At 43.1% G+C, this 23,163-nt stretch overlaps 1 protein-coding gene and 1 long non-coding RNA gene across 3 annotated transcripts in view; one reads left to right on the plus strand and one right to left on the minus strand.

Annotated features, from left to right (window-relative positions):
- Nucleotides 1-16,212, minus strand: part of CPEB2 (cytoplasmic polyadenylation element binding protein 2) — a 55,524-nt gene extending 39,312 nt beyond the window's left edge. For both annotated transcript variants that reach the window (XM_075091847.1, XM_075091846.1), the window contains exons 1-3: nucleotides 14,430-16,212; nucleotides 11,371-11,649; nucleotides 514-604 (exon numbers count right to left, since the gene is read on the minus strand). In XM_075091847.1, the coding sequence (XP_074947948.1) occupies nucleotides 514-604; nucleotides 11,371-11,649; nucleotides 14,430-15,608 (1,549 nt within the window). In that variant the 5' untranslated portion in view covers nucleotides 15,609-16,212. The remainder of the gene's footprint in view (nucleotides 1-513; nucleotides 605-11,370; nucleotides 11,650-14,429) is intronic.
- Nucleotides 16,213-16,389: 177 nt separating this feature from the next.
- The window catches only part of LOC142056645 (uncharacterized), a 30,816-nt gene continuing 24,042 nt past the window's right edge, over nucleotides 16,390-23,163 (plus strand). The window contains exon 1 of the long non-coding RNA XR_012660403.1: nucleotides 16,390-16,605. This is a non-coding gene — a long non-coding RNA (uncharacterized LOC142056645). The remainder of the gene's footprint in view (nucleotides 16,606-23,163) is intronic.

The raw sequence follows: 23,163 nt of genomic DNA on the forward strand, positions 1-23,163 counted from the left end.
AAGCTGGACAATTAGATTCATTAGCATCTTCTGGGGGCTTTAAAAAAATATTTGAAAGGACAAAAACTGAATTTAGCAGTGGACTTAGTTTTCTTTTCAGGTTCTACTGCAAAGAAATGGAAAATTAACTGGCTAACACTGGTAGCAGTTTGATTCCCCTCCCACCCTCTTTTGGCTACCTGTAACAGAATAGAGTGTCTTTACAAACTGAGGTAGAATTTCCTACAGCAGGCAAGTAAAACTCAAAACTATTAATTTCTAGGGGGAAAGGAGGGAAGAATGGAGGGGAGAGGGAGAAAAACCTATGAAACTACTAAAGCTTAGGTTAAGTTCTAAACAGCTGTAAACCAATGTTCTCAATAAAATACCACTTAAGATTGACCTTTCATGTCAGTTGAGAAAATAATTCATTTGCTATTTTAGTATGACCCTAGAATCTAAATTAGAAATCAGTATTAATTCAAATATGCAGAATGGATGACCCTTTTTTCTTTATTTAGCATAGTAACATACCTTTAAGCGGATCATGCTCTGCTCTCATAATGTCAATAAGGGAGTTTTCCAAAGAGTGCATATTCAGACTGTCATACATTCTATTTCGATCCTAAAAGAGAACAAAATCCTTAGTATTGGAATACAAATTCTGTACTTTTTAACAGGAAACTTGATAGGAAGACAAAAGTGCCTTCTAAAGGCTGTATGCTCAGACACTCTGGAGATGGACAGTGATACAAAAGCTTAAGATGCCTGAAGTTATTAACAGGAAGACCTGATTTTTTTAGCAGTACGTTTAATAGCCTCTAAATATAAACCTAGAGATGCACAGTGAAGAACTCTTCTGTGTATACACTTTGATAGCCTGTGATTGCCTGTTTCCTTCAGAAGAATTGCCTGAATCAGTTCTAGTGATCAACAGCACAGTTAAGTGTTAGGCTGTTATTAAGGAGAGTAATGCCTGTAAGAGCTCCATTTAATTTCGTGCAGAAGTTAAACAATAAGGTGGGGAACTACAGGACAAGGAGGACAGTCACCTCATATGAAAGAAAGCATTTTCTTGGTTTTCTTGGTGCGGCTAAGTACCTCGCTCCACGGGCCCCCCAGCCCCCCACCGAGACTGCACTTACAGCTTCTAAATGAATACTGAGAACCTTTGCATACAAAGACATGAGTTACAAACAGTCAGCACTAAATGGTTAAAGATTGGAAAATTAAAGCTAAACTCTGGAAAGAAAATGTCACAAAGCTTACTAATAGATTAACAGTTTTATAGAGAACAACTTTTTTGCACATGAAGATTAATACGAATTACCATAATACCTTACAAATATTTTTACTGAATATGACAGTTATTATAATAAATCATAAATGTTTTCACTGATTTTATGCTCGATTAACATTTTCTCACATGCTTTCTAATACACAGACAGAAAAGGAGATAACTACTACTTTGGCCTTTCTGGGATACCTTCAGAGACCCAAAATAGTTTGTGTAAACCCTTAGTCTCTTCTGCTTGCAAGGCTTCTGGCTGGGCTGTATTGCACCTAAAGGAATCCTGTAGTCATGCCTTAATTTTACTGTCTGCTTTCTAGTTGCACTGTAGTAATTCAACAGAGTAGGATGAATTACACTACACACATCCCATGACCGTTAAAATTCACTAAAGATGCAGCCATCCAGTTAGTACATAAATAATGGGACAGAAGGTATCTGACCCACACTCACTGTGACTTTCCATGACAGTTCAGCAGAACATAGATTAACTGCAAGCTACATCCCTCAGCAAGCAGGTGTTCTTCATGTTTGGGGAGTGAAAAAGCAAGCTTTGAAAGAGAGGTTTTCAGTGAGTCAGAAACCATGACTTAGCAACAGCTTTGCAAAACAAGCCATGATGAAACTAAGATTTTACTTTCATCTTTCTTAGAAAGTTCAGTCAACTTGATACAACATTGGGATGAAGAGGGAAAAGCCTTTTTTTTTCAGCTCACTCTCCCTCAAACAACTATAAAGAATAACAGCTTCCTGTTGGGCAAGCAAGCTGCTATGTTCATTTGATCAGATCCTTTTCTTTTCAAAGCCTTTAGATAATTGTAATGATAAATTAATAAAATAGATTTCTCTTGTCTCCTGCCACATCCCAGACCAAATGCCACTGACACTTTTTGAGGTGATCTTCAACCCGGTTTGAGTGCCAACAAGCTGCCAGTACTATTTTAGTTCACAGCAGCCTCTTTTTGGGACTGGCTGGCTTTCATTTAGTTCTCTAGCTGCCCTGAGAAGCAGCAGGATGAAACTGAAGTGACTAATCTGCCCCCATGCCCTTGGAGGCTCATTTCTCAATAGCAAAATGAAAAGAACCTGCTTGCTGTTAGCAAACTTGCTTTCTGTAGAAGGTGTGAGCAGTGACAAAGCTGGATTTGCTCCCTACTGGCCCCCAGCATTCAGAAGGTATCTCATCAGGATTTCTAACGAAGTCTTACATTCAGCTGAAGTCAGTACTTGGTAGTTAGGTAAGTGCTGTTGAAAAAAATGCTGAGTAAACAGAAAACATGCTTTGCTGCCTCTATAGCTGATGGAGAGAAACAACTAGTACTGGTAAAAACTGGACTGAACTGTCTGTGTGACACTATCTTTGTTACAGGCTCACTAAATAAGATTTTCTTATTTTTTGAACATTGCTATATATGTGTATGTTGAGATAATACATGACTACGTGGCAAGTGGTCATTAGCATAGACTTAACTTTGCTCTGGAGAGCAGAAACCTCTAAGAAAGGGCTCCATCATGGCTAACTCATAATGTTGGCGCACTCAGTCATAGATCTTACAGGGAAATGGAAGAGTACAACATGTGACATGTTTGTGATTCATTTGTACTCTGCCCCACTGGCTGACTTGGTGCAGGGATTGTAACTTTACCCTTGCATCATTCTGTTTTGCAAGTTTTGTGTATGCAAAGTGAAAGGTCTTGCACTGCTGAGAGCAGAAGTAAACTGTTTCAATCCTCTCTACACCTAAGAAAGTTCATGTCTATAAAGGTAGAAAGAGAGTTTTATTTCTTTGAATTTTATTACTTCTTTTCTGGCAGTGGAAACATGCAACAGACATTCACCATACAATATAAAGATGTGAATACACTAAAGTAAAGCAGGATCTAAATACGGGAATTACATCCTGCGATCTCACTACCCACATCGCACTATCCACTTGTGAGTTGGGTAATATCAAAGTAATCAGTGCTTCAAACTTTTAACATCTATTCCAATTTACAGTGATGACCTATGTACTATAAAGCAATATTATCCGAAATTTCACTATCTCAAAAGAGGTAAGTAATTCTTTGGGTACAAGGTTCATTTTAAACCTTTGTGCAGCTAGGCTTTATAATGCTAAAACACAGCTTTATGGTCCCCAAATATGTACAACAAATCTTTAAAGAGCACCGTGTTCTATGCAAATATGAAGTTTTCATTTCAAAACAGAACTTAGAAGTATTTCAGTAATGTAGATCACCTCAGCAAAGACTTTCTAAGATCTGCTGTAGAAAAAAAACCACCACCACAAAACTTTGAAAGAAGACAGTTCTACTACAGCGTGCTCTACTCAATTAGAAAACTACCACCATGATTTTGCTTGATCTTTGGGGCAAACAGAAGAGGTACTACCACTGAACATGAATGTTTTAGATAGTTTTCCATGTACGTGGAAATAGTCCTAATTCTTGGGACTATCTTCAGTTTCATTATTTCAGTGCGGCTGATAAGCAGTTATCATCTAAAACAACCCGGAGCTACCTTTAAAACAAAATGGAAGTAGTCCCAAAAATTACAGCTATTTCCATTTTGTTTCAAAGGTAGTTCCGGGTTGTTTTAGAAGATAACTGCTTATCAGCTGTGTTGAAATCATAAAACCAAAGCTAATCAGTAGTACAAAGGCATTGATACATAATCGTATATGTTAATACTGGGTTTGTATCATCCTGATTCCAAAAGCTCCTTTTGTCAAGGTGGAATTCCTGTAAAATATTTTGCATTTCCCTCACCTCTGTGGCTCATCAGTTCTGTGCTAAGAAGCAAGCGAACACTTGCTGTGTCAGAAGGTCCACATCTCAGTGGAATGTCACAACATAACGCTATTTTTGCCTCCAAAGCCAACAGTTAACTTCTCCCAAGCACTATGAATTTTCACACTGGCTTTTTACTTCTTTTTAACTGTGTAAACGTTTGAATCCTGCATGACCCACCTTTCCAATTCCAGAATCACATCTGCATTCATACACAGCAGAATTGAAAACTTGGTTTTGGTAAAACTGCCGACAGATTCAGAGGTGTATGGCTAAGTGACAAATTGTCACCTCAACTTAAAAGTTAAGACTATGTAAGAAAGTTGTAGAAGAGTGATAATTATTTCTGAATTTTTACAAATTCACACAATATAGGAGAAGCATGAATTATCCTTCCCATAGAATCCAGTTAGTGCTAGAAAGACCTTTTGACAACATCATGCAAAATACATCTACAGAATGCACATTTCAGAAGTCCTCCCCCATACGTCTAAATGCAGAATGAATGGGAGGAGGGCAGCTTTCTACAAAGAACAAGTTTCAGCACTAAATTGTTGGACAAATGATTTTTCTTGGCACAATCTATTTAAGACTTCTAAATATATCCATGCAATTTATGCGAAGATTATCCTGTTTGCACACTTGCAGAAACCCAGTGTAGTAACATCTCAAAGCTTATGTATTGTCATTTACGCATACAGCAAATACAAAGACAGAAACTATTAAACAGTGCATACAGTTTTGCTAATCTTTAACCAGAAACACTAGAAATAGATGTTCACAGTTAAGTTAAACAACTTTGAATTTTGGATACATGCTTTAAACTACTGATCTGTAGGACTATTTGAAATAAGAAATTAGACTTCTAACATTGGTATTAAATTCAGTAACTGCAAATATCTTTAAAACATGCTCCTTCACACATCCTTCGATAGCCTGAAGAAATGTAGCACCATCCAATGGGGGCCAGAAACAAAAGTCATAAAGCTTCTAGCCAGTTTTGAGTCTGGTCTTAGCTGCCTGCAAAAAAAGACTCTGTAGCTTTGACCTAGCTGAATTAACTGACCTTTTTAAAGCTCAATTAAAGAAACTGGTTTTTTTTAAAATCATTTCCCAAACTAAAATGTTAACAAGTTCAATTTTTTTCACCTTAAAATTGACCTGAATAAAAATGTGTTCTAAGACTAGAAAGTGACAGCTGATTTAATAATACTCACAGACTTAATTGTTAGGTTATTACTGCTTACATTAATACTGAATAACTATATCCAGATACTTTAAGTACATTATATATTCTAACATATCATCTCTGCTAACATCTAAACTTCAAGTCATTCTCATTTTAGTAAAAACAGACTGTAATCACAAGCCCCTTGTTGAAATCCTAACTAGCATAAATGAAAAACTTAATGTGAAAACCTTTGACTTAACTACAATTCTAGGTCTATAAAAAAAGGAAGGAGGAAGGCTTAAAGTAGACCCATGAAATTGCTTGGTTACTTTCCATGGTATCATTAGTGGTAAAGATGAACTACATATCTGGTAGACATCAGTGAATGGTCAACCCAACAACAGAAGTGCTTTAAGTTAAAGTGACACAACCAGCTATGTAAGCTAGCTAAAATTGAGCCTAAAATGCACCAAGAACAGTTCCTGTGGCAAAGGCACACCTACCTCCCCACTACATAAGAATTTAAAAACAAAAAATCCCAACAGCATGTACCGTACCCATACTGGAGTACTTCAGCTCAACAATATATATTCATGAACTGCAAACAACCAGACACATTATGGAGATGATTAAAGGCTTGGCAAGATTGACAAGGCAAATGAGGCAAATCTAGAAGATTTGCTTCAACAAAATAACTAAAAGAATAATTAGACATTTGAAGGGGAAGTTGTTATTCAAGTTTTGGGCTCTTCTGGGCTTTTTTTGGTCTTTTTTACTCTCTTAACTGCCTCATCCTGCCCCCATCCAGAAATATCTATACAGTCTTGAGTACTTAAATGCAAATACATCAGACCATATGGTAAATGTAGTTTTGGATAGATCTTAGGTGAGAATGTATTCATTTTAACTTTGGAGAACAACCATGCTTTGCCAGACAGAACGAGGTGAAGACATGCTACTTAGCGTATACATCATTGTTATACTATCATGGCTGCTGAATACTTTGTTGAATTTTCCTAACTCTGATTTTGACTTGCGTTATTTGAATGAGCTGTATAACTGAAACAAATTAACAGTAGGAAAGAATTCTTAGTTCATAAAAAGTCAAAAACGTTTGTATGGTAAGCCTCACAAACTTTCTGCTAATTGATTCCTTTGAATCGTTCATCTGTGCAGCTCCCAATACTATTTACTTCAAGGTCTTGATCCTGAAGTTCAAAGTATGGCAGTAGGCAGTTTTCTCCAGTTAGAGGTATCCCCAGTATGATCCCCAGCCATAAATACCTCGTTTTCTATGTTATTTTACCAGTCCCAGATAATCAGTCTCTTGCATTAAAAAGCCTGAGGACACTGTTCTATTGCAGGTATTGCCTTAGTAGAAATTAACTGGTAAAGCCTGGCATATAAATCAGTGTTTGGACTATTACACTAGCCCAAAGACTAAAAGAACTTAACAGCTAGATACTCCAAATGCCTCCAAGTTTAACATGAGCTGCCAAACACTCAGCACTTCTGAAAAAACAGGCCACCTATTTATGAGTCTAAAGACTGTGTTAGGAACCCAACTTTAGCAACTTGCTCTTCATCTAGTATTGACTGGTATAAGTATCATCTAGATTCGTCATTTAAGCTGGTACCTATTTACTAAACTGTACAAAACCTGTCATACTGAGAATCTGAAATCCTCCAAATGGAAGTGACTGTAAGACAGAAGCAGCATGACAGCAGTTTAAATTAAATACACAAAACTAACACCTGTTGTGAAGTACAATCTTAACTCATTTTGCTTTGAAAGTGTTTTGTTTTCTTTGAAATCCATAGCACATTTCAAAAATAAAAATAAAAATGTGCATTTATGAGAGATGTTACCCTACCATACAAATCCCCAGCTAGAGAGCTATATTCAAACGTGGATTAATAAAGCTCAGCTTTTAGGACCACAAACCTTGCATGTATTGTTTGTTCAAACAAACAGGAAGGACAAATCAAGGTGAAAAACACCCAGACATGCAGTGTATTTCCTTAATTCAAGAGACACAGGAACTAAGTTAATATTCATAGAATGCAGTATTTTTACTAGAACGAAAATTGTTAAACACTTAAGTGTATATCACTGAAGTGCATTATTAACTTGTTATAATAGGTTTCAGTAAGCCTATCTGCAAGATATTAAGAAACATTAAGTTTGCAATCAAAATAGGGTTAGCAGATACTGCAATTTTAAAAACAGTTTTAGAAATGGTTAATTATTTTCCTCATCCAAGGAATGTAAATGAAAAAATTAATATTTAAAACACTGATTTCTATATGCTTGCATTTTCACCACAGAAATGCCTGAACCTTTTTTTTTTTAAAAAAATCAGTATCTGAGGTTAGAAATACATTTTTAGCTTTGTACTCTATATTGTGGGGTGGTTTTTTTAGGTCTGTTTTTATTTTTTAACTTTAGATCAGGGAATAAGAGAGAATATTCATATTGTCTAACTTTGACATGCAACGTAAGTACCTCAGCTAGAATCCCAGGGGCTGTATATAGTCAGTGGTGCGAGGTATATTCTTCTAAAGAATTAGATTATCTAAATAAGGAGCCTAGATTCTCTCTAAGGAGAAGCAGGCTCCTCAATTAAGTGCTTAAGTTAGATGGTGTGAACACCTGACAAGTTTTCTAATTGTTCCTTAATGATTCCAGTACAAGGCAACAATCCCTTCCATATATGAAGTACCTGTAATGGTGCAAACAATGTGGCAGAACTTAAACTTGTAGACATAATTTTGTCTACAAAAGACCTTTAATTGCTGTAGTCTGGGTTATCTTAAAAACCTGAGGTAGAAAAAAAAAGCTTCTTATGGTGAGTCATATAAGAAAAACTTGGCTATTGGCTTAATTTGCTCACATTTAAATCAGTGTTGCCATGATGTTTAACTACTTTTATTTAAAAATAAAACAAACACTCTTGAACATTGGAAAATTCCTCTGAGAGATGTCCTTCATAACTGCTGTAAGCAAAGGCAGCTTTGCTGTAACTAACGTGGCTACTGTGAATTTTATTTCACATGGGATGTATTTCAGTATTGACTATGAAGTACAGAAAGTCTGCTTTCATCCCTTTAAGTAAGACACATAATTAATTATTCAATTATCAGTAATGACATTCATCATCACCAGCATATTAGTTTAATGCCAAGAAACATTTTTTCATCAGACTTGATATGACTTCTGTGCTGGGGACCATCCATCAATGCAAACACCAAAGAATAAGTAAGTTTTGTGGAAGGAAAAAGCTTTGAATTTGTGTGTGATTCCTTTGTGGCTTATCTTGTTTGCATCAGGTATGTGTTTTACAGAAACTGGAGGAGCAGCTGACACTTGAATGCCATTTAGATTATGCAAAAAACTTATAGCTTTATAAAAATATGGTAGCAGAACATTAATGATCTACAGAAAATTAAGTCAGTGAGAACACTGTCTTTTTAAGCTGTTTTCATTTGCTAAGCTTGAGGTAGCTAAAGTTCAGAGAAGTGCTTTGCCCCTGCCATACAAAATGATTACTGCAGTTAAAACAAAGATGCATGATCATGCGGAAAAGTATTCTGCAAAACTGAATGATGCGGTATGTATTCAACATGCATACTAAGATGTTTGCTCTGTGGAAGCTTGGAAGAAATAGGTAACTCCTACGTAGACATAAATGCTTTCATCCAAGACTTTCCAAATGGCACAAAATTTAATTACTGCTATTTTTAAGCATCTTCTGAAATTGCTACTGTATCTTTAAGAATCCTCAATCTAAATACCTCAGCCTTTTATGGAGACAAGCACAGTACAAATTAGCAAGATGGGTGTTTGACAGCATTGCAATTGCCAGCTCAAGTCCTGATGAAAAGAAGCACAAGCTCCAAGCTCTGTTTAGCTTCTTCATTATGACTTGCAAAATGTAAGAGTCATCACAAGGAATTAACCATATAACAAGTGTAACAACTGAAAAATAAGAACACAATTTAAGTGTAGCAAAGTAATTTATGGAAACATCCAGTATTTCCACAATAGCAATGGATAACACTGCAACCCTTCAAAGAGGTTTATTTTTACCGTGTTCTGCAGCTATAACTTTATACATGTAAGGGAGATTTAGGCATAGGTAGATCTGCAGCACAAATACAGCCAGACAGGTCTATTTAATTGATAGCTCTGGTGCTCACAGGTAACACCAACAAAGTGTGCCCACCTTCTCACTTTGACACTCTTTAAAAAACAAAACAAAACACCAACAAAAAATCCCCAACACTACCAGCCCCAAACAGAAACACTAATGTAATTATTATGAAGTTAAATGGCAAGGATTTTTCTAGCCTACTAGATAGAAATTATTCAGATTATAGTTTGAATGCATAAGACTTTTGTTTAGACATAAAATGAGTTCATCTATATTAGATGACCACTAAGGAAGCTTCTGAAAGTTCAAAGTAATAGTCATACTGACTTGTAAGGCATATTGAATGGGTCAATATATTCACAACTTGTGCTTAGCTGCATATGAATTCAATGTATACGTCGCTGCAGTTTCTACGTATGACGACATTAATATTTTTAACCCTGTTCCTTAAGCTAACACCTTCACTAGATATTTCAGTGTTCCCTTTCAACTGCTCTTTGAGCCCTCCACCACAAAGTATTACCTATCCATCTGTAATCTGTTTTCTGTAACAGATCAGGTTGAATACATAAAGAGTGGTACCTCTTTTCCCCATCTTTCCACCCACAAAACAATTATTGAACTATGATATTCCAGCTGCAAGGCTATTTAACAGAACAGGTCTTCACAGTATAGGCAAATCATCTTAAGTTTTCAGGTCCAACATATACACTTGGAAGAGAATTTAGGTACGCCCAAAAGTCACCATTAGTCTCAAGAATACTACAAGTATTAGAGCTCACCTGGATAGCGTGGGAACATGGCCTCTTGTGCCAAATGGAACTGTACTAGCAAAGTGGCAGGAAAAATAGGAACCAGGAAATTTGGTCCCAGCTATGTAAGGGCTAACTTGCTAACTGACACAAATATAGCTATACAAACTCAAATATGGTCACAATTACGATAAATGAAACTCTAGGTTACTCTGTGTGAAACCTAACAAAAAACAACTATAATAGCTTCATGTGGAGATAAAGAAACATTTTAATTACTTTCCCCACGTACCATCTTTTTTACTTTTGCTGGAATATAGTAACTCAGTGTGAGACAAAAACAAAGCTGACAGAGGCGAAAGGCAAATTATAGAATATACAGAATTAATGGAATAATCTGCTTTCTATTTTAAAATACATGGTTTCTAAAGTAAGTTGCCCAAGCTTTTTCTGTAAAACAAAAAAAACATGCAAAACTATGAATTGATAGAATGGCAACTGAGATTGGGATGCAAAATATTAAAGGTCTCCGCCAACAACAAATCTTATGACTAAATAAATATAGGCAGGAATGGGAAAAATAACATTTTGCCGACACGTAACTGAGGCTGGAGTTAAGTGACTTACCTAAAGTCACATAAGGTGTCACTGACAAAATTCAGGAGGTAAACCCATATCTTTAATTCTAAGACACATCCTCCTGTTTAACACTTCTAAATCACAGGGCTTTGAGCCAAAACATAACATAAAAGTTGCTAGCTAGAATGTGGAGGGGAAAAAAAAAAAATCTTACTAACATGCAAACAGCCTAGAATACCAATAAAAGATGAACATGACAAAGACTCAGGCCATCTATGAAAGCAAGAAAACCTATGTATAAAGGCAAGTGAGCAAAAAAAATCCTGAGCTTTAGAGGGGTTTGTAAGAATATGAGTATTACCATAGGCAGAAAATACTTGCTAGATTAAACATAATTTGCTCTATTGCTGCATCAGCAGCTACAGTTTCTATTTTCTTGACAGTCAATACTGTTAATTAACTGTGAGAATCATATATTGCTGAATACACTGAAAACACAGGGTTAGTTGCAATTTAGGACTAAAAATAATATAGAAATATAGGATTTTGAAACCAAGTGTGAGGGCTGTAACAACTGTTTACTTCTCCTTTAAAATGAATGAAGCCAAAATACTATGCAAGACAATGAACACACCAGTTACATACCATCCTTACCTGCAAAGGAAGGAGAGTGTTACTGTTGTTGTCAGTTCGGAAAACATTATCTTCAATCCACGATTTTGGTGTCAGTGATGGAGTGGAGCGAGTAAATTTAGGAGGAGCTATGACATTACCAGAAAAGGGCTTCTTCAAAGGAGAAATCTGGTTCATAGTTCCTGGAATTCCCATGTTTCCAGTTCTACGATGGTCTCTGCCATGCATTCCTCCCCAGGATATATTTCCTGTGCTCCAGCCGCTACTCTGATTGCTCCAGGGTGACTGCTTCAGAAGAGGCTAAAAAGAAAGATTCATTTATATTATTTTGAAAGTACTTGAAATGTTTTTCTACTTCAAAAAAATCCCAAACACAAAACAACAAAAAACCAAACCAACAAACCACCAAGTAATCAATGTGCAGAGATTTCTATAAACCACTTTCCAGATAACATGTAAATTAATTACTGAGGCAAGGAACAAAACATAGCATCAAGAACTGTAATTCCCACTTCCGTATACACCCCCAAAAAAACCCCACAGTACTTGTGCACGCAATTTAATTATCATTTTAGTAATTGGTAGCATTCTTTAAAGCTATGCAGCAGAACTATTCCAGGGTGTAAAACCATGTTACAAAAGAAAAAACCAACCCTGAGACCATTTTATCATACATTACTTGGTATTATATAGTGAGAACCCTGCAAAGAATAACAGGAATTTGAGAGGTAAATTTTTAAAATTATTTCTACTCAGTGAAGAGTATTTCACTACAGTGAGTAGAAATTTAAAAATTAAAATTCAGATGGCAGATTGATTTCTCCCTCCCCAGTATTTTCAGTATCATTGTCTTGGTATTACCATATAAGAGCAAAAAGAACACTGAATACCGTACAGAGAATCTGTTTGAAGGAGCTATCTTAACATTTCCACATTAAAATGCATTATTCTGAAGCCACTGCTCAAGTATTTTTGGATTAATGAACAGGACTATTTGTGGAATTCTGCAGGGTGGAATCTGGGAGGGCTTCTGAGGATTTTTTTTTCTCCTATTTAGACATGGTATGAAGTATTTCTGTATCTAGCAAGTGCACTGTATTTCACAATATGAAGATGTAAGCAGTCCTCATACAGAAGATTTTACAGGATAAGTTTTTTACTCCTAAGCCACAACTTGTGCTAAAAAGTGACCTATAGTGTTTGTTATACTACCAAGAGGTGGACCCACTGAGCCTGACTGACAGTGAAGAACAGTATTTATCTTTAATGTTTTCAAATCTGACTGTTCTTGGAAAGGCTTTTTCTCAAACATAGAAATGGTGGCGGGATATTCTAAAATCAGTTCTGTGAAGTCAAAACGCAGTACTTTTATGTCTAAGCTTAGTTGTAAGCAACCTTCAGTTTGTAATTCTAATACCTTAAATATGTAAAGCATGTCAATATGTTATGTATTAGATAAAACAGAACTTTCTGAAGACAGAAAGATGAAATTATGACAATACTCCCCCCCTCTGAGAGCAAACAAAAGACCCACTAAAGCCATTCTTGCTCAAGCAATCAGGAAAACATCGCATTCTATATAATGATAGATAATTATGTTGTAAAACTTGAATACTTTGGTTGGAATTTTGGGAGAGGCAGGCACTCTATTGTGAAACAAACCTTAAGAGATAATGCCAAATGTTAACAAGCCTCTAATATTGCTAGCTATGCCGTCATGGCACTGTTTAAGTCTACCTACAACTGTGAGAAAATTCCTGTGCACCTCACTGTTGGGGAACTGCTTTGGAATTCGTTTGAAGAAGGTTATTATAGATATTATTATAGGACAACTAGCTCCTAATCATGATGCATCCAGACCAGTTCTTGGTCAGGCACACTAACGTGAGATTCCAGTTCTGACAGAAATGCTTCACAAATCCAGCTCTACCGATTAAAACCGATAGGATTTAATACTAGAATTAAAGGACATTTAAGATGAGGCCTATATAACTTCGGCCCTTCATAACCGAGCAGATGATCGGAGAAAGATGCAGCTATAATGCACTAGCAGGTAATATTAACTGCTAGTTAACAGTCTGCTTTTCTCTGATTTCTTACAATGAATATTTTGTTCTAGGAAGAAAGGTAAACTTCCATTTTAACACAGGATCGTCACGCCACTCGATTAAAACCGGTAGCTGAGCTACGGTAACCCGCAACACTGCGCTGCCTTTGGATAAAAGTTAAAGTGATTTCGGGCAAAACCCTTGAGAAAGCGACAGCGCTGACAGCTTTCCCATCTGACCCTACTTCGGGCGAGCCGTGCCCCCAGCCGAGCGCGCCGCGGGGCGAGGGCAGCTCTGCGGCCGGGAAGGGGCGTCCCGGGGAGGCGGCACCGCCGGCGCCGTCAGGCTCATTGTTCCGGGGACACCGCGCCGGCTGCGGGCGGCGACGGGGGGCCGAGGGGCAGATTTTCACGGTGAAACTCCTTGACACGAAAGGGAGCGTTTACCCTCTTTAGCAAGAGGAAGCCCCCTCCCCTCTCACCCCGAAAATAAAGGGTATCGTGCCCGGGTAGCGGCTGGCGCGGCGAGAAGGGCCGGTCACGGCCGCCGGGACGCGGCCGGAGCGGCCGCCCCGTCACCTGCCAGCCGGAACGGGCGGGGAGCAGCGGCCGGGCGCGGGGCGGGCCGCTGCCAACAGCCTCCTGGCCCGGGCCGGCCCCTACGGCCGCCTTCCAGCCCGGACCCGCACCGGGCGGGGGGCGCAGGTGCCCCGGCCCTCCCGGCGGCCCTCGGCCCGCCGAACGCGGCGGGGCGGCAGCAGCACAGCCGGGCCCCGCCCTACCTCCGCCGCCGCGGTCCCGCCGGGCTGTCACCGCCGCGCAGCCTAGCCCGGCGCCGGCAGCGGGGAGACAGAAACCTCCCGATCCCGCCACTAAGGAAGCGAGAGGAGCTGCGTCCCCCTCCCCGCCCGGGGGCTCCCTCACGCCCCAGCCTCCCCCTTTCCGTACCGGGCTCCCTTCCGGAGCCGGCTCGCCCGGGCTCCCTGCCGCCCCGCCGCGGCTGCCCGGCCCTCCTGTCGCCGCCGCCCGGTACCTGGTGGTGGTTGTAGGAGTTTCTCTGCTGCAGGAAGGCGGCGGCGGCGGCCGCCGCCTGGTGTTGGTGCTGGAGCTGGGGGCTCACAGGGGATCTCCGGTTCTGCTGTTGCTGCTGCTGCTGCTGCTGAGGTAAATTCATCTGCGGCGGCGGCGGGGGGGCGGCGGCCGAGAAGGGGCTGCTGAAGGGCCCGGCGCAGGGGTTGTGAGGAGACACCGGCGAGAAGCTCTGGAAGAAAGCGGGGTTGATCGATGACGGGATCCCCGGGTAGAAGCTGGTCTCGGATTCCGGGCTCGGGGGCGGCATCGCGCTGATCTGTCCGCCGCCGCCGCCGGAGACCGGAGGCTGCTGCGTCTGCTGCGGAGGCGGCGACGAGGTCTGCACCGACCAAGGGGTGCCGAAGCCGGGCAGCGGCGGAGGAGGAGGGGAAGCCGCCGAGGAGGAGCCGCCCCCGCTCTGGTGATGGGGGCTGGGGATCTCCGGGCTCTGCAGGCTGCTGAAGCCAGAGCCTAGCCCGCCGGGCAGGAGGTTCCCGGGGCTGCCCAGCAAGTGGCTGTTCGGGGGGGACTCCATGGGGGGCAGCTTGGCTCTCGCCTGCAGATGAGGAGGAGACGGAGGCGGATTCACGCAGGAGGCGGCGGCCACCCCCACATTGGGGTCCGCTGACACCGATCCCCCCGGACAGGAAGGGGCCAGCCGCTCCGACCCCCCCCTGTCCGCGCCGCCCTTGTGCTCGGCGGGGCTGAGGGGCCGGTGATGCGGGCAGTCCCCCGTCCGCGGCGGCTCCGGGGGGTGAGCGCTGAGGAGCTGGAGCTGCTGCTGTTGCCTGTGCTCCTGCTGCTGGTACTTGTCAGTGGGGTGGCTGAACTGCTGCTGCTGCTGCGGGGGGTGGTGATGATAGTCTGGGGGGTGGTGGTTATCCAGGGGGTGGCTGCTCCCGAGCTGGGCTGGGCTGCTGAGCTGCTGCTGCTTAAACTCTTTCCTCTTCTGGCTCAGCTGAGGAGGCGGCGGCTGTTGCTGCTGCGGTTGCTGCTTGTTTAAATCCTGGTGGGGGCTGAGACTGGGTTTAAAGTCAGAGGAGGGGTGGCCGAGAGGGGGGTGTCCTGATGCGGGGCCGCTGCCCAGCCTCTCGCTGCCTGGCTGCTGCTGTGTCACCCCCAGGAGCAGCTCATCCTGCATGTTTCGATGATGCGCAGCAGCGGCCGCCGAGGGGAACGGCGAGGGCGGCGGCGGCGTGTCCGGTGGGTCGCCGCCGCCGGAGGAACCGGTTGCAGCGGGTGAGAAAGGGCAGGAGGAGGAGGAGGAGGAATGAGGCGGCTGCCGCCGCTGCCAGGGAGGGGAAGGAGCCGGCGCCTCCTACCCCCGGCGGTGGGCTGGGGCCGGGGACCGCCGCCGGCGAGAGCCCGAGGCTGTGACCCCCGTGCGGCGGAGGGGGCTCCCCGGCACCGGCGGGGCGTCCCCACCCCGGGAGGCTGAAGAGACAAAGATAATTAATAATCGTCGGGGGGAGCGGGGAGTTAAACACCGGCCTATCGCGAGCCACTACATAAGCCAAAAACCAGCCGCTCTCTAGAATAAAGCCCTTTCCCTTGCCATAGTCTCCACTAGACGGATTTTACAAATACCGGAGCCTTTCGATAATAAATAATTCTGGTTTTGTGAGGGCTTTCCCCCCCCGCCCCCTTCCGATATGTTGGGACCCGCGGTCGGGCGGCCCTTCCCGCCGACGGTCGCTCCCGCAGCGACCCGCCAAACCATCAGCAGTACCCCCGGACAGTCGTGCCCCCCCGCCCCGGTAACCCCTCCGTCCGGCCCCCCAGCCGCCACACCGCGGCGCCGGGGGAAGGCGGGCGCCCCGGGGCTCGCACTGGCGGGGAGGCAGGCAGGGCGGACGGCCGCCGGTCCCCTCGCGCGGCAGGCGGCCCCGCTCCCCCCAGCGCGGCTCCGCTCGACCCCCGACTGCTTCCCCCACCCCCACTGCCGGCTCCGAGCCGGCTGCAACACCCTTAAGAATGCCGGAACATTCGTCATAGTGACGTCATGGCCCCCGCCCGCCAGCCCGACCTTGGTAATGAGGCGGCGGGTCCGCCCCTTCATGAATAATGCATCGCACCGGGAGCCCCTCCCCCTGGCGCTGCTATGACCAACGCCCGCGCATACGGCGCCGACCAGCCGGGTGAGCGCTACCACTTAAGCCGGGGGCGGGGGGGGGGGGAAGAGGGGGGGAAGTGGCAGCCTTGAAGTAACGCCCTGAAGATCTGCTGGCCTTTGGGTGAGGAAGGCGCCCACTGGGCTCCGACGGCATCTCTGCCCTCAGCGGGAAATACCCGACATACACCCATTTTATTTCGTTTTGCGGCAGCGGGTGCGACCGGCTCTTCTGTCCGCAGGGAGGCTGGGGTGGTGCTTCCTCCCGCTGCCTGTGCTCCCGCCCGGCCCTCCTGCGGGCAGGAGGGGCGCCCCGCCCCCTCGCCTCGCGTGTCTCTCGTTTGCATTGACGCAGGGCCGCGCGCCGCCGGCGGGCGGGCGGGCGGCACGAGACGGGGAGCCCCGCCCCCTCCCGCGGTGTTCCCCAGGCGGGCGGGGGGGCGGGGCAGGGTGCGCCGGGCCCCGCCCTCACACATCGCGGGGGGAGGGGGGTCGCCGGGCCGGGGCGCTCGGTGTCGCCTCACGGCTGCTCGGCCTTTCAGGGACCGGGAGGGGCGGGCCTAGGGTGACGCGACCTCTTGTTCCCCCTGCGGCAGAGATGCGGGGGTCTCTGCCCGACCGGGGCGCCCCTGGCCCGGCGGGGCTCTGAGGAGCATCGGAGCTCCGGGGCAAGTGGGTCAGTCACCCCTTCCTCCGCACCCAGAGCCTGCCACCAAACCCAGCCGCTCGCTCCTCGGGCCCCTCAGAGACCCACGCGAGCTCGGACTGAGCGCGCGCTGAGGTGCGGCGGATTGTGGGGTGTCTCCCGAGGTTATTTCCCGGACGGACAGTATTGAAGGTGGGGTTCTACCCCGTCCATCTAGTGGAAGCACAACTCTTGGCAACTGCGTAATGCAAACAAGTAAACAGATTGGCAGCTGTAGATGCAATGCTGTTGTAGATGTAGATATCCCCAAAAAGACTAAAATAAGTGAGCTCCCGTTGTGCTCTGGAAAAGCTGTAGTTCAGCAGTGAGAGAATTAATACATGGTTATTGAATGTGAGAGTTCATTGGGGAAGTGTCATTATATGCTTGACCTATTGTACTTTTCTCTAGGCATCCATTAGTGGCCACTGTCAAAGACCGGATGGCTGCTTTCCATTTGGCGGGTGGACCTTTGGTCTGACCCAGTGTAACAATTCTTATTTGTTAAATCTCTTATGTGTTTGTTACATGCATGTAAAACGCAGAGGAAAAAAAATTGGATTGGCATCTGCAGTCATTTCTGATGTGACCGTGAACCTGCGTGGGTGTGTGTATTTGGGTATCTGTGCCATCTTGCAGGGTTAAGGAGGAAATACATTTGCAGCAGAGAAGAATAATTGATACATATTTATCCTTGCTCTGTTATGGCTTAGTAGTCCAGAATTATTCATTATATTGGCATCTGTTTCGAGAACTCTGCAGCCGACTGTCTTACAAGCGGTAAAAAATAAAGCACAGATCAAGGCCCTGTGGATGATCACATGCTGAGTACATGTTGCTGGCCGAGTAATGGTTCCTCTCTGAATAGCGAGTTACTTCATGGCACAGTCTTCGTAAACATGAGCTTTGTGAGCTGCAGAACTGGTAGCATCTGGCTTCCCTTTGCGTTCGTGTCACGCGCCTGACATTCGGTTATGTGCAAGCCTGAACAGAAGCTGTCCTCTACCTGGGGCCTTCTCAGGCACCTAGCAAGGGTAGAAGAATAAGAAGCGCTGCTGCACTGTATCTCTCCTATAACCCACTGCCTATTTCTACAAAGTGTGTAGGAACTCATTTAGGTTTTTTTGTAAGCAGTCAGCTTCTCTGTCCCTCACCTTTAAATCAAGTCCACATTCTAGCAATTATTCCTTCAAAACAGCTATCGTGGCATCTGTGAGTTGTCTTTTTAAATTGACTGAAAGTCAAGAGTACTCACATCCTCTGTGACAGCTTACCTCTACCGTAGTAGCTACCTACCCCAATCATGCATGTTTATTAGAACAACTTTCATGGGGTGAATCTCATCTATTTTTAACCATATAAAAAGTGAGCATCCGCTGCCTAATCTTCTACAAACACAAGACAGGTGCTACCAAAGGATGATTCATCCTACCTTAATGCAGGTACCTTTAGAGAGAGAAACCTGATCTCTCTCTCTGATGATGATGAAGAGGAAACCTTCTGGCTGTATCTTGCTGCCGAATCCAGGAGGTCTTTTGTGCTCCTTTGTCTTGCGGCATATGCTTGGTTGTGATACAAGCACGAACAGCTGTACGGAGTCAAACCAAGAATTCTTTGGGCTGTTTATTCTGTCTCTTCTGCCTCTGATACAAGACCCCTTGGTGTATTCTGGTGCCACAGATTCTGGCTTCTCCTTCACCAGATCAAGTCTCTTAAATGGCACCTCAGTGCCATCAAGAAATGCCAAGTCCTGCCCTTGGCATGGTCTGTTTTCTCTCTCCAGTTCCCAGTTTCTTGATTTTAGACCATTTGGCCTTCGTACCCTCTTGCTTGAATGTTTTTTTTCTCCCGTGTAATCACTTGCTTACTTCCTGCTTTCTTTTATCTTAGCTGCCCCTTTCCAGGGAAGGTTTGAGAGCTTTTATTTTGGATTGGGCTGGTAGGAAGATAACAGTGTCTGAAAACAGGTGCCTAAACAAATGCGTAAGAACAGGCTAAGCATGTATAATGCTTCCTTCAGTTACTTCAACTATTTGCAACTCAGGAACTTCCAAGATTTGCCTTTCCAGACCTTAGGAGATACTGGGGTACTTGGGCTGCACGTTCCCCAACTGTCATCGGAAAGCACTGGGCATGAAGAACAGCACACTGGCAGAGCCCCTCAGCTGAATGACTTGGGGAAGCTAGAGAGTCACGGAGCTGGGGTGAGTTGCTTAGACTAGGCGACACACGTTATGAGAAGCAAATGCCAAGCCATATGCAATATCACTGCACATGATACGTAAATTGGAAAAGGCAGGTGTTGCAAAGCAAGCTGTCAGTACAGTAAAACCAAATATACCTAAGTTATGGTTCTTGTGGCCATTAATCAACCTGCTTCTGCGTGTTCATTGCAACAAGCATACCAGGCACCAACTTCACCTAGGAGGTCTGTGGCAGAGCTGGGGCTGGGATTGTCAGTGCCTGAAAGACAATGATCATCTTATTTGTCTGGTGTTTTGCATCATCGACTGTGTGCTAAATTTTGTGTGGCAAATTGAACCAGCAATGCTATAGAAGAGAAAATATAAAGACAAATCACAATAAACGATATAAAATAACAATATATAAAGACAAATCAAATAAACTGTAAGGATTACAATGCAGCTCTTTTGGCTGCCGTTTGGGTGACATGAAGGGGATCATCAAGGCAGTGGCTTCTGAATTTTGCCCCTGAGTGGTTATCATCTCTGGAAATTACCATGCACAGCTTAAGTTCTTTCCTTTTTGTAAACCCAGGACAATAACACCTGCTATTGGCCAGTGTTAGTGACAGGATATTATTACATGAGAAAGGATTTTGCCCCCCCATTCTATTTTTCTGCTTGAACAAAAAAAAAACTTTTATCAGTTATGAGAACTGGAAGGGATTGTGCTGAGATGGCGTCTGCTTCAGAGCTGTCTGTGGGTTTAACTTCTTTAAAAAGTGTACATCCTTGGGGGTAGGGTCCACCCTTTTTCCTAATCAGACACCACTAAACAAGTGTTATGGTTTTTGCGAATATAAAATAAATCATCAAACATACAAATTTAGATATAGTATGTAGACTTTTATGTGCATGCAGAGTTACTTCACTGCTTCCTCATTTTGTAAATTAACATGAACAGCAGAATATCAGGAGTCTAACATAATAAAAAAGAAAATAACTCTGCTGCTAGAATCTGCTATTTCCCTCCTATTAGCTAGTTGGAAAATCACTGTGGCTGTGATTTTGAATATGGGCTGCAAATAACATGTACACATGAAAATTAACTTTGCTTTAATTGCAATACTGAAAGCAGCTTTTCTGGTAAATTTTTGCACGTTATAGTCAAAAGTAAATGTGGCTACAGATAGTACTGACTTCAAAAAAACCTTTCTCTTGTGGAATGGCTCAGCACAGAGACTCCTCGGCTGCTTGTAATGCAACAAATTGTTCTTTCCACAGCCCACAATATTTACAGGCCTTTCACCATTTACAGTGATTTACTACTCTGTTTGACCCCTCTTCCAAGGCTCTACAACTACAAGAAAATGAGGGGGTTTGATACCAGTTTCTTGTTTTCTCTTGTTTTACCTTTCCTTTTCCCTTTCCACGTCATCTCTTCCTGGGCTCTTTTTCAGCACTCTGTATTTAGGTAGCTCTGTCTGTCCTGCACTGGTTGCAAGGGCTCTGCTGAGAGATCTGCCTCGACCGTCCCTACGATCAGGCTCTTTAGGGAAGCACACAGTCTGCTGTCCTGTGGTCTGTGACATGTGTCTGCTTCGTTCCTCAGTTTAAGCTTTGAAACAGGCTTGTGTATGCATTCCAGGAACAGCACATTGTTCTAACTGGTAACAAAAATATATGATTCACATACTTTTGCTAGAGCTGCTTCCTCTTAACCTTAAAGTTGATTTTTGTTAATGACTTTTTCCTCCCATGGAAACGTGGAAAACAGTCTGGGACTGCAGGTTATTCATGTAGAAAAAAAGATGATGAGGTTTGACATTTCACAGGAAAAAGAGGTCTGAAGATTTATATCAATGTGTTTCATTTACTGTTTTTCTATTCTTGATTTTTTAAAACTCTGAAAATAATAATCATGCATTCTTAGGAAGGAGGTAGGCAAGTCTTTTTCAGCAGTGAGCAGTCTATTGAGTCATGGTAGCTTGCCTTTTTCCCTGGTGGTTTTTCTCAGTAAAAGAAAAAAATATTAATTGTCCAGATATAACAAAATTGGGAAAGAATCCTTTGTTAGATCACTGTGAGTTGGAATGAAATTAAAAGCAGGGGGAAAATTTAACGCCGGGTATTGAGGAGGTTTGCTTTATTCTGTTCTTCCCATGCCCATGCTATGTTTTTGTTTGTTTGTTTGTTTTTAAAGCTAAAAATCTTCTTAAAATTCACAGGAGATGGTCAGCTTTCTTCCTTTATTCAAAGCCTTGCTTCCATCACAAGAGCTATGCTGCCTGCTGGACTTGAAGGGTATGGGTTCTAGTCACAAGAATGCAAAGTAATGATTTACTCTGTTTTTTCTCCTTTTTGCCCTGGAGTTTAACCAGCACATTAGACTAATATTTTCTTGCTTGCTAGTGGCAGTTTCTGTTTCTTTTTTGTTTTGGGGTTTTTTTGGTAGTGGAAGTCATTAAAGTTTCTCCCAAGAGAACCACTGCCAAAGTAAACAAACATCTTCATGAAAGGAAAATAATGTCTGTGGAGTATTCAGAATTCCATGTTTTACAGATGAGTATTTATGGCAACCAACTAGTGAATTAAAGTGAATGAAATCCTATTTCTAGTTTGCTGCTTCTGCTGTGCTAATTGAATGTGGCAATTTCTGCTAGTTTCTGAGCTATGCAGTGCGAGTTCTGGATGTTAGTTGTAATTTAGGATGAACGAAAATAAGAGATGAAACTCAGTTTAGAAAAAGGGGAGATATATATATATATATATATATTTATTGTTGGGAATTGAATAGTGCATGTAAACCCCTGGGGGATTGCTGTTGTCTCCAAAATGTTCTGCAGGTAGTTGGCAAGAACAAGGACAGCAGAAAGTTCAGCTAAAAAATTCATAAAGACTGTCTGGTGGAATGCATTACAGTCAGCTGCATACCTCTGTATTCTTACCCCTCTGACTGATAATTTTTAGCTGAGATGAAACATTCTGAGGAACAGGAGGCTGGCAGATTTGCAGCGTAGATTGTTTGAAGGTTTAAATACTGTGACTATCTCATCTTACTGTAAGTCTGTAGATATAATGTAAGCTGGAGTTGCTGAAAAGTGATAGAATAGCTCCGTGTGTACAGCCTACAAAACTGTGAAGAGCTTATTTTCTGTGTGCTGCAGAATCCTGCATGCTTTCCACCTCCTGTCCAGGATAGCAATAATTCATCAGTGGAGCAAATACACTTCAAATTTGTTGAGGATGAGACCATATCTAGTTCTTTGTTTAAGCAGTGGCTTTTCACAAAGGGGACCAGTGCTAACTGGGAACGGCTGCCAACACCATCATATGTTTCATGACAAATGCGAAGTGTTCCAAAAGTTGGCACTACAAAATAGAGATACTGTCAATCTCTGTTTAATTCTCAAAATGGCTTGTAGGATTTTAAAGCTTGTGTTGTTGCTGGTGCACTCACATATCAGATAGCTTTTTTTAACAGTCCTTAAAATATGTCTGCTTAATCTGGTTATATTACTAGGGCATAAAACAAAATTATTCTGAGGAGAGATAACACTAAGGTTTTACTGCTGATTTTTTGCCTACGTGCAGTGTGCAGAAGAGTTTGTCCAGCAGTGTGTGCTGCTATAATCAGAACACAGTATTTTCTCATCTTTTTCTCTATGTACAGTTCAGATGCAGCTGCTAGTATTTACCAAACATGAAGGTGTTGTTC

Source organism: Phalacrocorax aristotelis, chromosome 4, assembly GCF_949628215.1.
Source record: "Phalacrocorax aristotelis chromosome 4, bGulAri2.1, whole genome shotgun sequence".
Lineage (NCBI taxonomy): Eukaryota > Metazoa > Chordata > Aves > Suliformes > Phalacrocoracidae > Phalacrocorax > Phalacrocorax aristotelis.